We start from the raw sequence: 13,198 nt of genomic DNA on the forward strand, positions 1-13,198 counted from the left end.
TGAGAACTCTTACTTAGTTATTTCCTGCTAATTACAAAGCTGCATTTTATGAGTCCATAGAATTCAGGCACAGCTTCTGAGTCACCTGTGGCTCTAACACAAGGTAAAAACTTCCACAACAGACTGATCTACTAAGCCTTTATTGTCTCTCTTTACATTTGCCTCCATGCCACAGAACATGCCATCACTGTGTTCCTGAAATATTCCAACTCCTCCCACTGTTTTCTTCCCAACTTCTACATCAGCAGCTCTCTTCCTATTCTCAGCGGCTCATGCATCTTTTCCCTTACCTCAGACCCAGCTATTTCTTCACATAGTTTCTATTCCTCCACCATCAGTCATGGGTTCCACTTCGTCCAGGGGTTTCATCTTTGCCAATGCAATACCATTCCTGAGCCTAGAGACAGACTGCTATGGACACTAACACATGGAGGAGGCTCCTTCTCTCCTAACTATCAGCAAGTGTCTTATCTCACTCAGTCCCACTCTCATGAGAGGGAATCACAAGCATCAGGCATGAGTGGGAAGCAGATCTCATCAGGACTTGCCATAGTATATTCCCAACTCAGTATTTTATTTCTGTAACTACAAAGTTAAATAAGTGTTACACAATATTAAACAAACAGAACTTTTAACTTTTAATATTCAAATTCAACACTAGTAAGAACAAATAGAGCACAAAAGGGAAACATTGTTTTAAGTAAAATGAATGAAGAGACAAGCCAGTAATCAGAACAGTTCTTCTGTCAGCCTAGGTTCAATATCAGCACTGGTTCCATGGACACATTCTGTTCCACATATTGGAACTTCAAACTGAATAGTTTAGCTGTGTCTGCTGGCATCCCAGACTGCAGTTTCTGTATAGTACACTATAAGCATGATCAAACTTATGTACATAAACAATGAAAAACAACCTGAACACACTAAATAACTATTTACAAGTATTCCAACATAAAAAAAACCAAACAGACAATAGCCTCAAGAATGGGCAACTGAAGAAAATATGAACATTCAGAGAACCTTATTAGAAAGTAGAACAAAACATCAATAGCAAAGACATTAACAATTGCACTACACTAATACAGAGTCCAAATATTAAATTGGTGCATTTTTTCACAATGCACTAGCTTTGAGAGAAAAATGCTGCCTTCACTAAAATGCAGCTTACATTTGTTTCACTTAATTGCTTTAACAAGAAGCCTATTAACACAATAATGATTGTTTTAATGCTACAGTTTACAGCAAGGACATTGAACTAAAAATAGCAGCAGTTCCACATGGCACTTAATTCCACAGGTTCCTAAGCTGTGGTTTATGCAATGCCTACAAAGTGCTCCCAGTTGAATACACAAAATAAAATTCACAACAAAAGTCTACCTGATATCAGGTACATTGACTGTAGGTGGCCTTAAAGCCTGTCTTTTAAAATTTATTCCCCCTCTGCTCCAAAAAAAAAAAAAAATTAACTATCAAAGTAAGGCCCCCTCCCTCCTTCTTAAAAGATTAGGGATATTGCTTCTTATTACAATGCTGTAACACTACAAAGCAGCACACCACTATAGTGGTTAACCCTGGGACAACATAACATCTAACAGTGTAACCGAAAGGCTTGTGGAGTAACATCCAGGATCCTGTACGGACAGGAGAGTAACCGAGTCCATCAACCCAAATGGTTAATACAGAACCAGCCATAGGGTACAAGTAAAAACCAGAAGCAATAGCTGTCAAACTGGTGATACTGACTACAGGACAAGAAACAGGAACTGAAGGCTGTGGGGCAGAGGAGCTCCCGGCCCCGCGGTCAGTAGATGGTGAGGCTCAGGGAGCGGTTCATCTTCTTGCCGATGAGCCGCGACGGGCGGTTCTGCGTCGTGGAGCGCGTGGTCATCCTGTCCGTGAACAGCGCGCGCTCCTCGGCCGCCGCCTTCGCCAGCTGCGCCTTCTTCAGCTCTCTGCAACACAGGGACACGGCTCAGCACAGCAAGAGACAGCACACCAGCTACAGCACGTCACAGTTCCAGACTTCAGGACAGTTTTAGGTCATACTGAGAGCGTTGTGATTCACATCCCCCTGCTTCCAACCAGAGGGCAGAGATGGGATGCTCGTTACTTGTACAGATGTTCCTTCTTTTGAAAAGCAAGGGAAGGAAATGAAAAATTCACACAACTCAGATTCTGAAATCTAGCCTGCTGCAAGCAGCTCAGCACTTCAATTACCAGGACACAGAAGGGGGCTTTTACTTCCTAGCACAAGGCACGTGTTAAGTCAGAGTTCATTACCGAGGCTTGCCCAAAGGAAGCATATTCAGCCACGCCTAAACTTCTGTGGGAGGCTCAGACACTTAGATGAACACAGGTGTGGGTAACTGGCAACACACAGCTCAGGAAGCATCCTTTCCCTTTTGCATACCCACATCAAAAGCTGATCACCACCTCCATGATTTCTGCCTAACAAAAATGGGAGCCTGCGAGGCAGAGTCACTGAAGGCAGCACAGGCCATTGCCCCTGTGCAACATTCTGAACTGTCCTATTTCAGAGAATTACCAATACCCAGCCTGAGGACAAAGTTAAATCTAACTCAGGATAAAATTATAAAGTAGTAAACTAAAGAGCACTGTTATCTTTATAAAGATTCCCCCCATACACTGCCTTTCTTCTTTCTTCAAATACTGACATATGGCTAAAGCTCAGCCTTCCCCCATACTCTCTTCCTTCCACAATCTCAAACTATCCATTAAAGAACTTTCTCTACTATAAGAGTATTTGTCATCTCACTTCACACCTGGCTGCAAAGGAAAATCAAATTTTACAAGCTTGCTGCACACAGGTGCAGGTGTATTCAGTTTTAAGCTACATGTTTTAGTTTAATAAGCAATTCCCATTCTTGTAAGCCAGAGTATTATTCATTAACACCCGTGCCCCATCTAATCACCCTCACATTATCACTGTGCCAGTTCACTGGAAGAGAATGCAACCAATTTTCAGTCCTCTTCCTTGTGAACATCAGTCACAAATACACATTCGTGTGCTCACCCAACCACCACACCACATTACCAGGAAATTTAGTTTTACAACATCCTTCCACTCTTCCCTAGAAGTCTTGAGTTCTTGCCTAGAAGTCTTGAATTCTTCCTTCCTCTGAAGAGGACAACACAGTAAAAAACCTGAGTTGCCTTAAAAGGATTCTTTTCACTGAAGATGACTTACACACAAAAGTGGTATTTTAAATGGTTCAAATGCAGAATTTAGGAAAAAACAAACCAAACACAAAAAATTCCCTGTCCCCCCAAACTACCTGAAGTATTTTATGGAGCACTATGCCACACAACATTAAAAATTACCGTGGCTAAGTGTTGTTTTTAAATCATTCTTGGGTTTACAAGGAATCTTCACAAAACACTAGCTTTGCCATTTTTTTCTTTCAAGTGATGCAAAAATATGTTGTCTTTGTACAAGCAAGCAACTTACCTCAGCAAATCTGCCCTTCAGCCACCTCCACAAATTGTCTGATTATTCTTTCAATGTAATTAATAATATTATAAAGACAACCAGCTAATTTAGTACATCTGGCTGTGGTCAGACTAGCAATGGCACAATAAGCAGGTAACAGTGAAGTGAACCTGAATGTGAATTTAACATCTTCATTCAAGACATACCACTCAAAAATAAATCAGTGATCTATATATGCCCTATAAAAGCCTGCCCATTATGTATAACACATGCAAAGATAACTGCAGTGAAAGTCAGATGGCTGCCTATTAATTTACTAACTCTTTCCCTGAAACTTAAGCAGAAATGAGACTTTGCTAAAGGGAATCTCTTTTTTCCAAGCTTTAGTTCAGAGTGAGTGTTTGAGCAAGGCGTAGGACCAGATGACCTCTGGATACAAATGATTCTCTGGTGACCCAGTAACACTGCTGTGTACAGGTCAAATTAATCCAATAACTTTCCTGATGTGCCATTCCATTTAGGTTCAAAACAGGTCCTTTAAGTCATTTTCCAACATTTGAATGTACAAATGACCTAGGAAAACACAGACTCAAATCACAGAGATGTAAGGCTATACCTGTCCAAAAAGTGTGCCCTGTCCTGAAACACCTGTTTAAAACCACAACATTTTGTATGCCTTGAATACTAATAGTGCTTTTGAGATTCCCTTAGAGTGTTCAAGCAGTTCTTCCTGTGGAGAAAGTTCCTTTTAAAGTTCCATGACCCACTTTGTACTCTCAGGTACGCACAGGCATACAGATTTGTGGATCTCAAACAAAGAGGCTCCTGTTTTATCATCACTTCACTCTCAGGTGAGAACCTGTTAGAAATGAAGTCCTGTTGAAGGACCCCAAGGACCTACTTACTTTTGCAAGAGGGAGTTCTTGAATTTTTCAGCGTTCAGCTCTATCCGGAGCTGCTCCGCGCTCTTTTTTGCGGCAGAGAGAAGCACTGAATGCTTCACTAGTGCCACGGCCGAAGGCCTTTTCTCAGGATCAGGATTAATCATAACCTTGGGAAAAAAAGAAAACAAGGCATCCTTGTTAAGGCCAGCAAGACAATAAATTGCACTTATCAGCGAGCCACTAGTACAGGAGTTCTTACTTTTAGTAAGTCTAGTAATTCTTGAGAAAGCACTTGTGGCAGTCTGGGCAGCTTTCCTTGCCGAATCTCATGCCACTGGTCCCCATTGGTTGGAAGAGGTTCAGCGCCAGCAGCACAGACAACAGTCAGAGCGAGAGCAAAAATATCCGCTTTTGGCAAGTGAGTGTAGTTCTTGAAAAGAAAAAAGGAAAAATAAATTCACCTTTTTTTTCCCTAAAGGAAACAGAATGCAGGCCTAACATCACTGTTCCCCGCAAACAGAAGAGTTACCTCTTGTAGGACTTCATTTGCAAGGAAACGGCTGTCACCTTCTTCCACCTGAGGACTAGAGACTCGAGTTACATGGCCCAGGTCACCTGCAAGGAGAAAAGAAAGTTACTTTTCAGAAGACAATGAGATTATGCAATTCTTTTGCACATAAGTGTGCTGTTTCTCACCTATTTTAAATATGACTCTATCAGATGACCAGTCATCATCATCACCTTCCTCTAGAGTTATACTCGGGACTGATGTTCTAGATATGAAAATGTTACCTGGAAAAGAGCAGAATTGTTAAAACAAACATTCCTGTACCATTTCTACTTGACCTAGTTCCACTACAGTTTGCTTTAGCCACGCAGACGTTTTATTTGTATATATACCCTGTTCAAAGAGTGAGAAGCTATAACTGATTCGCTGTGGCCCCTCTACTGGGAAGGCAGCCAAGTGTTATGCAAGTAGAGTCAATTACACAAAAAGGACCCAAGATAAACTCAACAGTTTAAGTCTGCTGGCCAATTTTATAACTGACATCTTTGTGCTCCTATTCAGAGCTTCGGGGAAGAATTTACAGTTAGTGAGGTGTGGCTAACTGTTCATTTTTCTACAGCAGATTAAATGAACGGAGCAAGTTGTCAATAGAGAGTAAAGTATTTACAAACTTACTAGGTTTGATATCCATGTGTACCAGGGACATTGAATGAATGTACTTTAAGCCTCGAGCCACTTGAAGCAGCAAGTCCTTCAGTTCTGGTTCAGTAAAGTAACGCATATTCCTGTAATTTTCACTTATGGCATCTGCTAAACTGCCACCTGGAACACCATTAAAAAAAACCAAAACAAGTTATATTTTTGCATCAAACAGCTGACAAAGTAATGACAACTAGCTCCCAAAATTAAGTGAATATATCACAAAGAACTTGCTGGCAATATACAGTAAGTGTAAAATATAGTGCTGTATCCTCTTTTTAGCCATATAACAATATAATAAAATTCTCTTCTCCTGTAGTTGTCACACTAACAGGATATCAACACAAGGGAAAGGGCTCTCTCTCTCTCTCTCTCTCTTCCAAATCTCTGTCAGGGCATCAACAATAGCAAAATGCTTCACAATCAAGTTTAATCTCCTTTTTAAGGGAAACTCTAGCAATTTTCTCTATTCCAGCTTGTACTACTGTACAGAAGAAAGAAGAGTTCTTCTGCTCACAAACGCCTCACAGTACTTCCAGTATGCTTGAACATGCATGACTTGGTCTGCAACTTTGTACAGTTTTTGCTTCATCCATCTGATATGCCTTTTCCAGAAAGGAGTATCAGTCACTTGAGAGAAAGAAAGCATGAGCTATGAGTAGGGTAATCAGTTCCTAACTATTGTAAGAGCTTGTAGATACCTGTACATCATCTTTACTTACCATTGCAATATTCGTTCTGTATAAGCATGTGATCATCTTCTGCCCATGCAGAGTAGTACCTCACTACATGAGAATGCTGTCCCAGAACTGCATGTGCATAGACCTCTCTTAAAGCATTCTGCCTGTTAGTCACAAAAAACAACAGCACATGTAAGTATTGTTAGGTGAAATTACCACCATTTCTTATTACAGTAAGTATTTCTAATTAAAATCTTCCTATTCAATTCTGTGGCACCCTAAGCTGGATTTGTACTTATGTCCAAATAGCTAAAATCATTTACATTATCTTAAAAGACTTAATCTATGGAACATCAAAAAAGCAGCTTGGTGTGGGAGCCACACTGCCATTACATACTTGCCAACCAGTAGCAATAGCAAACTAAGATGCATGACTGAAGTTCTAGGCAAAAAATAAAAGTGCTCATAAGCCAAGGGTTTGACTGAACTCAACATTCCCTAGATTGTAAATCTGTATGCAGTTTTGTGAAACTCAGACTTGGGGCATTTATATTGTAACCATTTGAACACACTATTGTGTGTTCAAATACTTATAATATAAACTATTTGAACAACTATTCCCCACACTACTGAAGTGTGGGGTAAAGTACTGAATCACAGGCTCATTCACAAATGCCAAAAACTACCCCCAAACTGACTTAATTCATCTGCATGCTACTCAGGCTGACAAGGATGAGGACTCAGTTGGGAATAGTCTTTCCATCTCTCAAAGAATCACCCTTGCAAGGAAGTGTTATTCTCACAAACTATCTGTTTCCACATGGAATACTGGGACAAACATCTGGCAGGAGAGAGGCCAATTAGCCTTTTCTCCCCAGTACTGCACAGTACCTGGGGAGTGGGTGGGGAAGAAAAAAAAAATCAAGCAGCTTCAAAACTGTATTTTACATTTTATTCGTGTTTGTTTTATACTTTCCTCTTAAATGCCTTCTCTAGACACCAACACAAAGAGCCATGTGAAGAAGAAACACCAAGGGAAGACTTCTCAGTTTTAAGAGCAGGAAGTACTCACTCGTCCACTGAGCCAGCCAGGGGTTTCTTGGATCGTTTTATTGCATAGATGCAGCCATCCAGCCTCTTCACACACTTAAACACAGAGCCAAATTCCCCAGACCCAATCTTCTCCAATTCATGGAATTCAGTTGCATACCGTGACTTCATGTTACTTTCTGTTATTGTTATCCTCTGCAAAGATTACCAAGGGCAATATTTAGATCTGCAGATACACAAACTGCTGAAATTAGTTTCAAGGTTTAAAGATGAAGTACCTTAGCAGGTCTCATGGTTTCCTCTTCAGGCTCTCCATCGCTTGGTTCCATGTCCTCTCCACAAGAGCTGAAATTCACACCAGAAATAACATGGTTTAACTAAACTTGAAACTGAAGCCCAGAAGCTGTTGAATTTTTCTGAGATCTAGTTCTCCTATTCTAACTTTAGTTAGCTAATTGAACACTAGACATCTATAAACACAAACTCATAAAATTGCCATGCTAACATCTTTGTCATTTCTTTCTTCATGTTTCACACTTGTATTTAATGCATTTTTTTCCTCCTGAAGAAAACAGTGTGCATGGCCCATTCCATGAGGGGAAAAAGACCAGCACACAGCCTAGTCTATCCTCTCTGTACCGTAATCAAAAGATCTAGTGGTAAATGATTATTTCATGCTATCATGCCTCTTGAAGCACATCCTTTAAGAGCTGTATTATACATTACTAACAACCTTCAAGCAAAAATACATTCTTAGAAGCAATTTGTAGCAAAATCTTTGCAGCCAAAAGTAGTTCTAAATACAAGTTTAACAAAGGAAGCTACCAGCCACTCACTCATTCCAGTGTATCCTCTTCCTCCTACGACATTTGCCTTCAGAGTTGTGAAGGAACATGGAGTCGGGAGTGAAGGGATTGATGTTCACATGAGGTGTTTGTCTGAAATCTTCCTCTTGCTTCTCTGATTTCCCAACATTCATAAACAGCGAGCCCCCTCGAAGTTTGACTGAGCTGGAGCCTAAACCTTGTGCTTTAGAAAGCAAACTCTGTATTTAAAAAACAAAGAAACAAAACCCCAAAATATTTATAGCCCTTTATAGCCTTGACATTGCCTTCAACACTAAACAGTCAGGTCATGCCTGAAGCCATCATTACAGTATTGTCTAATTAAAGTTAGCATCAATTTAAATATCTGCACTTCCATCAAAAACACTTTCTAAGAAACCATAATGCTTTGTACTCTACACAGAAACAGTTGAAGCACACAAATATTAAAATTATTTTTAAAAGACAGCAAAGATTATGATGAGAGTAACCTTTTTCTGTCTTTAATAATTTCATCACCTAAACTTCTTGGACAAATCTTTGTCCATTAAATGAACACAGATGAAACTCGAGGACAATCCTGTACTGTATCACTATGATTTGCACATGCATTATGTGGAAACTAGATCAGACATGAAATGATCTTTGGTTTCTACAAATTTAAGTGACGATCTTAAAAAAAATAGCAAATGCAACATTTAATATTGATGCACCGGTGCATTTTCTGAGCCTACAGAAAGCGGTTCAAGAATTGGCACCATGGCTGCACTGTCAGTTAAATGTCCAAAGCTGATCTTCTGGATGATAACTTGCCAGAGCAGGCACCTTCCAGGCACATAACCAAACCTCTCCAGTTACACTGAAAAGTCTGCACCTGAGTCTCCTTCATGCTGGCGAGGATGCAAGGATGACTGGATCACAAGCAGGAGCATCACCTTATCCTAACGACAAAATAAAGATTTGACAGGACTAAAGCCTAAACCACCACAGGGAAGAACACTCAGTACATGGGAATCTCAACTGCAATCCTGAAATCTGCCCTAGTGAAGACCTGTGCTTCTCAGGACACATTTCTGTACTTCCACTGGATACCTGAACCAACTGATTCTTCCAAAGATAGCCTATGTAGAATTTGGCCAACTAATTTAAGAATCCCACTGAACTGCTGTGTTAAGAACTTGCTTCTAGTATCACATTCCACAAAACTTTTGCAGCTCTGAAGTGTCTGCTCCTGACAAGGTGTAAAATCACCAGCAATTTCACCTTTTACAAACTTGTACCACTGATTTTCACCAGTGAACCCTCACTGGAGATGGAAGCTGTAGAAAACCAATTAAGAAGGAAGCCTTCCTCACACCTTAAGTCAGTTGTTTTCCATCTATAGTCTATAGACCTCTGGGAGATTATCCCCGGGGATTATCCCAGGATTACTCCTAAAGGGCTATATGAAAAGTAATGAAGAAAGGAAGCCAATTATCTGTAGATTTAAATTCACTATACGGGATTTTACACAGCATCGAGTTCAAAAGTTGAAATGCCTTCCAAAAGTCTGCTATTGACAGAGTTAAGAGCCACCCATCTCTCCCTCTAAACTTTGGACTCCCCCAGTTTCACAGCACCGACTGCTCGAACAGCCTTTCGCGTTCGATGCAGGCGTGCAGACGCTGAAGCAGCGCTCGGACACTCCGGGATCGCAGCAGAGCCCATCAGGCTGGAGCAGCCTCTGAGATCATCGGGGCCAGCCATGACCCAGCACCGCCGTGTCACCAGCCCACGGCACTCAGAGCCACGTCCAGTCTTTCCTTAAACACCTCCAGGCACGGTGACTTCAGCACCTCCCAGGGCACTCCATTCCGATGTCCAATCACCCTTCCTGTGAGGAAATTCCTCCTAGGACATGCCAGCTCACCGAGAGACACGCAGGATCACACCCCAAGCCGAGCTTTAACTTTCCGGCTACACCCCTACCAACGCCCACTGCACACTCCAGCACGCACTTCAGGAGCTGTAACACTCCGCGCTCGCACTTTTCAAACACGCTTTCCACAAAACATTGCCAAACTCGGAAAACTTTTTTGTTTCTATATGACTAATACCTAAGTAAGCGGCTCGCCCCGTGCCCGTGTCCCGTCGGGAGGCGGCGCCGCCCGGCCCCGCCCCGCCCCGGCCGGAGCCCCCGGCGCGGTCCCGAGCGGCGCCCCCGCCGTTACATAACGGACCGGCCGGGCCCGACCCGCCCGGGCTCACCTTGGGCGTGTGCGGCGTGTCGAACAGGCGCAGCTTGCGCAGGGTCTTGTGCGGCGGCGTGCCCGGGTAGTCGGGCAGCGGCGAGCCGGGCTCCTCGCCCCGCGGCCCCCGGTACCCGCCGTCCGCGGGGTGCGGCGGGGAGCGCTCGCAGCAGCGCCGGCCCTTGTGCGGGGCCAGCGGTGAGGGCGAGTCGAGCAGGAAATAGGCTCCGGGCGACTTGACCGGCGAGGAGCCGAAGCCCTCCTCCTCCCACGAGTCCCCCTCGTCCGGCAGCGGCGCCGCCGCCGGTTCCATCTCCTCCTCCTCCTCCTCCTCCAGCAGGGGCGGGTCGCTCCGCGCAGGGGTGCGCGCGGCCGAGAGCGGCGAGTCCGCCTCCTGGAACGCCGAGTCCTCGCCGGTGCTGTTGGCGCTGCTGCTGCCGCAGCCTTCCTCCTCCTCCTCTTCCTCCTCCTCCTCGCAGTCGCTGTGGCCGCTCAGGAAGAGCAGCTTCTGCCGGATCGGGGCCGCCGCCCGCCGGGCCGAGACGCGCCGCGGCGGCGCCGCCCGCTGCAGGCTGAGAAAGCTCATGGCGGCCGCTCCGCCCGTGCCGCTCCCGCTGCGCTGCCCGCGCTCCGCCCGCGTGCGGTGCCGGTTCGGCTCGCGCTGCCCAGGAACGGCCCCGCCGCGCGCCGTTCGGACTCCGCGGCTTTCCCGCGACCGTTGGTCACGTGCCGCGCACGCCGGCCAATCGCGCCCGCCCACCGGGTTTGAAAACACGGCGCGCGGGGGCGGGGCCACGCGCGACTGCGTCACGGGCGGCTTTGGCGCGAGCGCGGGGGCCGGGCCGGGCCGGGCCGGGGCCCCGCCCCGAGGCGGCCGCGCGGACGTGTCCGCCCGTGAGGCGCGCGCCCGGCGCCATTTTAGCCCCGGGGCGGCCCCGCCCGGGCAGCGGGAACCGCCTGGAGACGGCGTTCGGGGAGCGCTGGGAGCACCGCGGGGACAGCGCCTGCCCGGCCCGGGCAACTCCCGGGACACCGCGGGGACACCGCGCCGCCCTGCGGGACTGCCGCTCCCCGCTTCTCTGCAACGTGGTCTTGCTCCCGTAGAGTTGCTGAAACTGAGCGCGCAAAAATGTCCATAATAATAATAATACAGTATTTAATTAATACCAATAACAATAACAGCACCTTCTGCTCCAGTGAAAGGCGCCTTTTTCCTTTCCAGGCGCAGCCAGACCGATTCGCGTTCGCAGCAGCGGCACGCACGTGGTTTAAAGGGCCGCGGCCCCGCTGCCCGCGCCGTGCGCTCCCGCCGGACGCAAACCCAGCGCAGCGAGGGCCGCGCACCGTGCCTGCTGTCATCAGGCGTGTCTCCCTACGGCTGCCACCGCTCTGCCTCCGGGCTTCGATTTCTGTCTGGTTACACCCAACAGATAAACCTGCCCCTCTCTTCTGAACCAATTCGCCTTAGAACGAGCCCCTTGAGTAACAAAGCACAAGAAAAAATAGGTTTTTTTATCCAGCCGCGGGAGCCCCGCAGAGCCCAAAGCCCAGCTGGGTACTCCTGTGGAGCTGCTGTCCGCTGGCGCGGGCTCTCCGGGCACGCAGAGCATTCCCGGACACGCAGGCACTGCTGCCGGGACTCGTTCCCCGCTCGGGCAGAGCTGGGGGCTCGGACTCGGCAGCACAGCCCCTCTCCGGCCTCCTCCGCAGAGCTCCCCTCCTTGCCCGGCACACAATCCTCATGGGCTGCCCCTCGGACCCGCAGGGATGGCAGTGTCCCCTGTTCCACTTCTGGCAATTCCAAATTCTTTTACCTCTTCTGCCTGAAAATACCCATTTCTTTGCAGAGAGCTGTCCTGGTTTTAGGACAAGCAGTGATGAGCCACAGGAACACAAGTCTTGAGATTTGCATTTTGGAGAAAACTGAAAACAGATTTCAGAAAACTGAAAGTGACCAACATAACCTATGAAAATGGGACAAGACAGACACACTTGGTGTGCAATAATTTAGAACCATAGTAACATCCCATTAAAATACTCGTTTTTTAAAATGAGGTACCCTGTACAGCAAGTACTAACCGAAGCATTCAAGTTTTAGAACAGATGATGTTCTAAAGAGAAGGCTATTTAAAAATAGAATCTCCGCCACCTCTTTCTCCAATCAGAGCTCACAGAGGGAGATGCAAAGCAATCCTTATAAGTGACTCAAAACTTCCCAGCCACTATCTGTGGCTTGCTTCAGTCATAAATAAACTCTCTTTTCTTTGAAAAAGTTTAAAGACTGTAAGATTTCAATAAATTCTTCCCCCTGTAATGTCAAAGCTTGCAGTTTCCTTCCCAAACTCAACCTAATATGTTTTCTGGAGACTACAGACACAGGTATTTGGTGACAGCAAGTGACAGGCTGAAGTTCAGAAGCCCTATTGTATAATTGAGTTTAACCAATGAATTACTATCACTGGAACAGTTTAGTGGGACAAAATCAAGTGGTACAATTCAGAGTTGTACAGAGAAGAAAGTATTTCTGAAGGGAAGACAGGAAAGGAAAAAAGGAATAGAGAAATAAGGAGACAACAGTAACACAGTGATTTTAAAAGAAAGTTTATTTGCAGTCTGAAAGCAATTAAGAAAGGGAAGTAGTGAATACATATGTAGCTAACAAAGCACACAGCTGCTACGTGAAAGTTCACAGGCTCTGTGTATGTGCTGCTCTGAACCTGCACCCATTGTCCCTTTGCTGTAGTCTGTCAGGACCATGAACAGTTGTGTTGAAGAGGTGACTTTTGCCCAGACAGTGGCACTCTGCTCCCCTGTCCCCTGTGACACCAGTGATGAGCATGAGGAGCCCCAGGAGCAGCCTGGCTGAAGAACCCC

General features: G+C 45.5%; 1 protein-coding gene across 1 annotated transcript; it reads right to left on the minus strand.

The window, feature by feature from the left end:
• Window positions 1-614: 614 nt before the first annotated feature.
• Window positions 615-11,028, minus strand: WEE1 (WEE1 G2 checkpoint kinase). The gene is made up of 11 exons (XM_059848859.1): window positions 10,344-11,028; window positions 8,109-8,317; window positions 7,551-7,617; window positions 7,295-7,467; window positions 6,265-6,386; window positions 5,519-5,665; window positions 5,032-5,127; window positions 4,865-4,950; window positions 4,595-4,765; window positions 4,357-4,502; window positions 615-1,952 (listed from the first exon to the last, which is right to left on the minus strand). Exons 1-11 carry the CDS (start codon window positions 10,908-10,910, stop codon window positions 1,802-1,804), a joined length of 1,935 nt encoding a protein of 644 aa, XP_059704842.1. The 5' UTR covers window positions 10,911-11,028; the 3' UTR covers window positions 615-1,801.
• Window positions 11,029-13,198: the final 2,170 nt, after the last annotated feature.

Source organism: Haemorhous mexicanus, chromosome 6 (assembly GCF_027477595.1).
Source record: "Haemorhous mexicanus isolate bHaeMex1 chromosome 6, bHaeMex1.pri, whole genome shotgun sequence".
NCBI lineage: Eukaryota > Metazoa > Chordata > Aves > Passeriformes > Fringillidae > Haemorhous > Haemorhous mexicanus.

Excerpts from the sequence above, each read along its gene's own strand:
- WEE1 (XM_059848859.1), bottom strand. The coding sequence starts at position 10,910 with ATGAGCTTTCTCAGCCTGCAGCGGGCGGCGCCGCCGCGGCGCGTCTCG. Across the intron at positions 6,387-7,294 it reads CTGGCTGGCTCAGTGGACGA|GCAGAATGCTTTAAGAGAGG; the intron begins GTGAGTACTTCC and ends TGTGACTAACAG. Across the intron at positions 5,666-6,264 it reads ACAGAACGAATATTGCAATG|GTGGCAGTTTAGCAGATGCC; the intron begins GTAAGTAAAGAT and ends ATGGTGTTCCAG.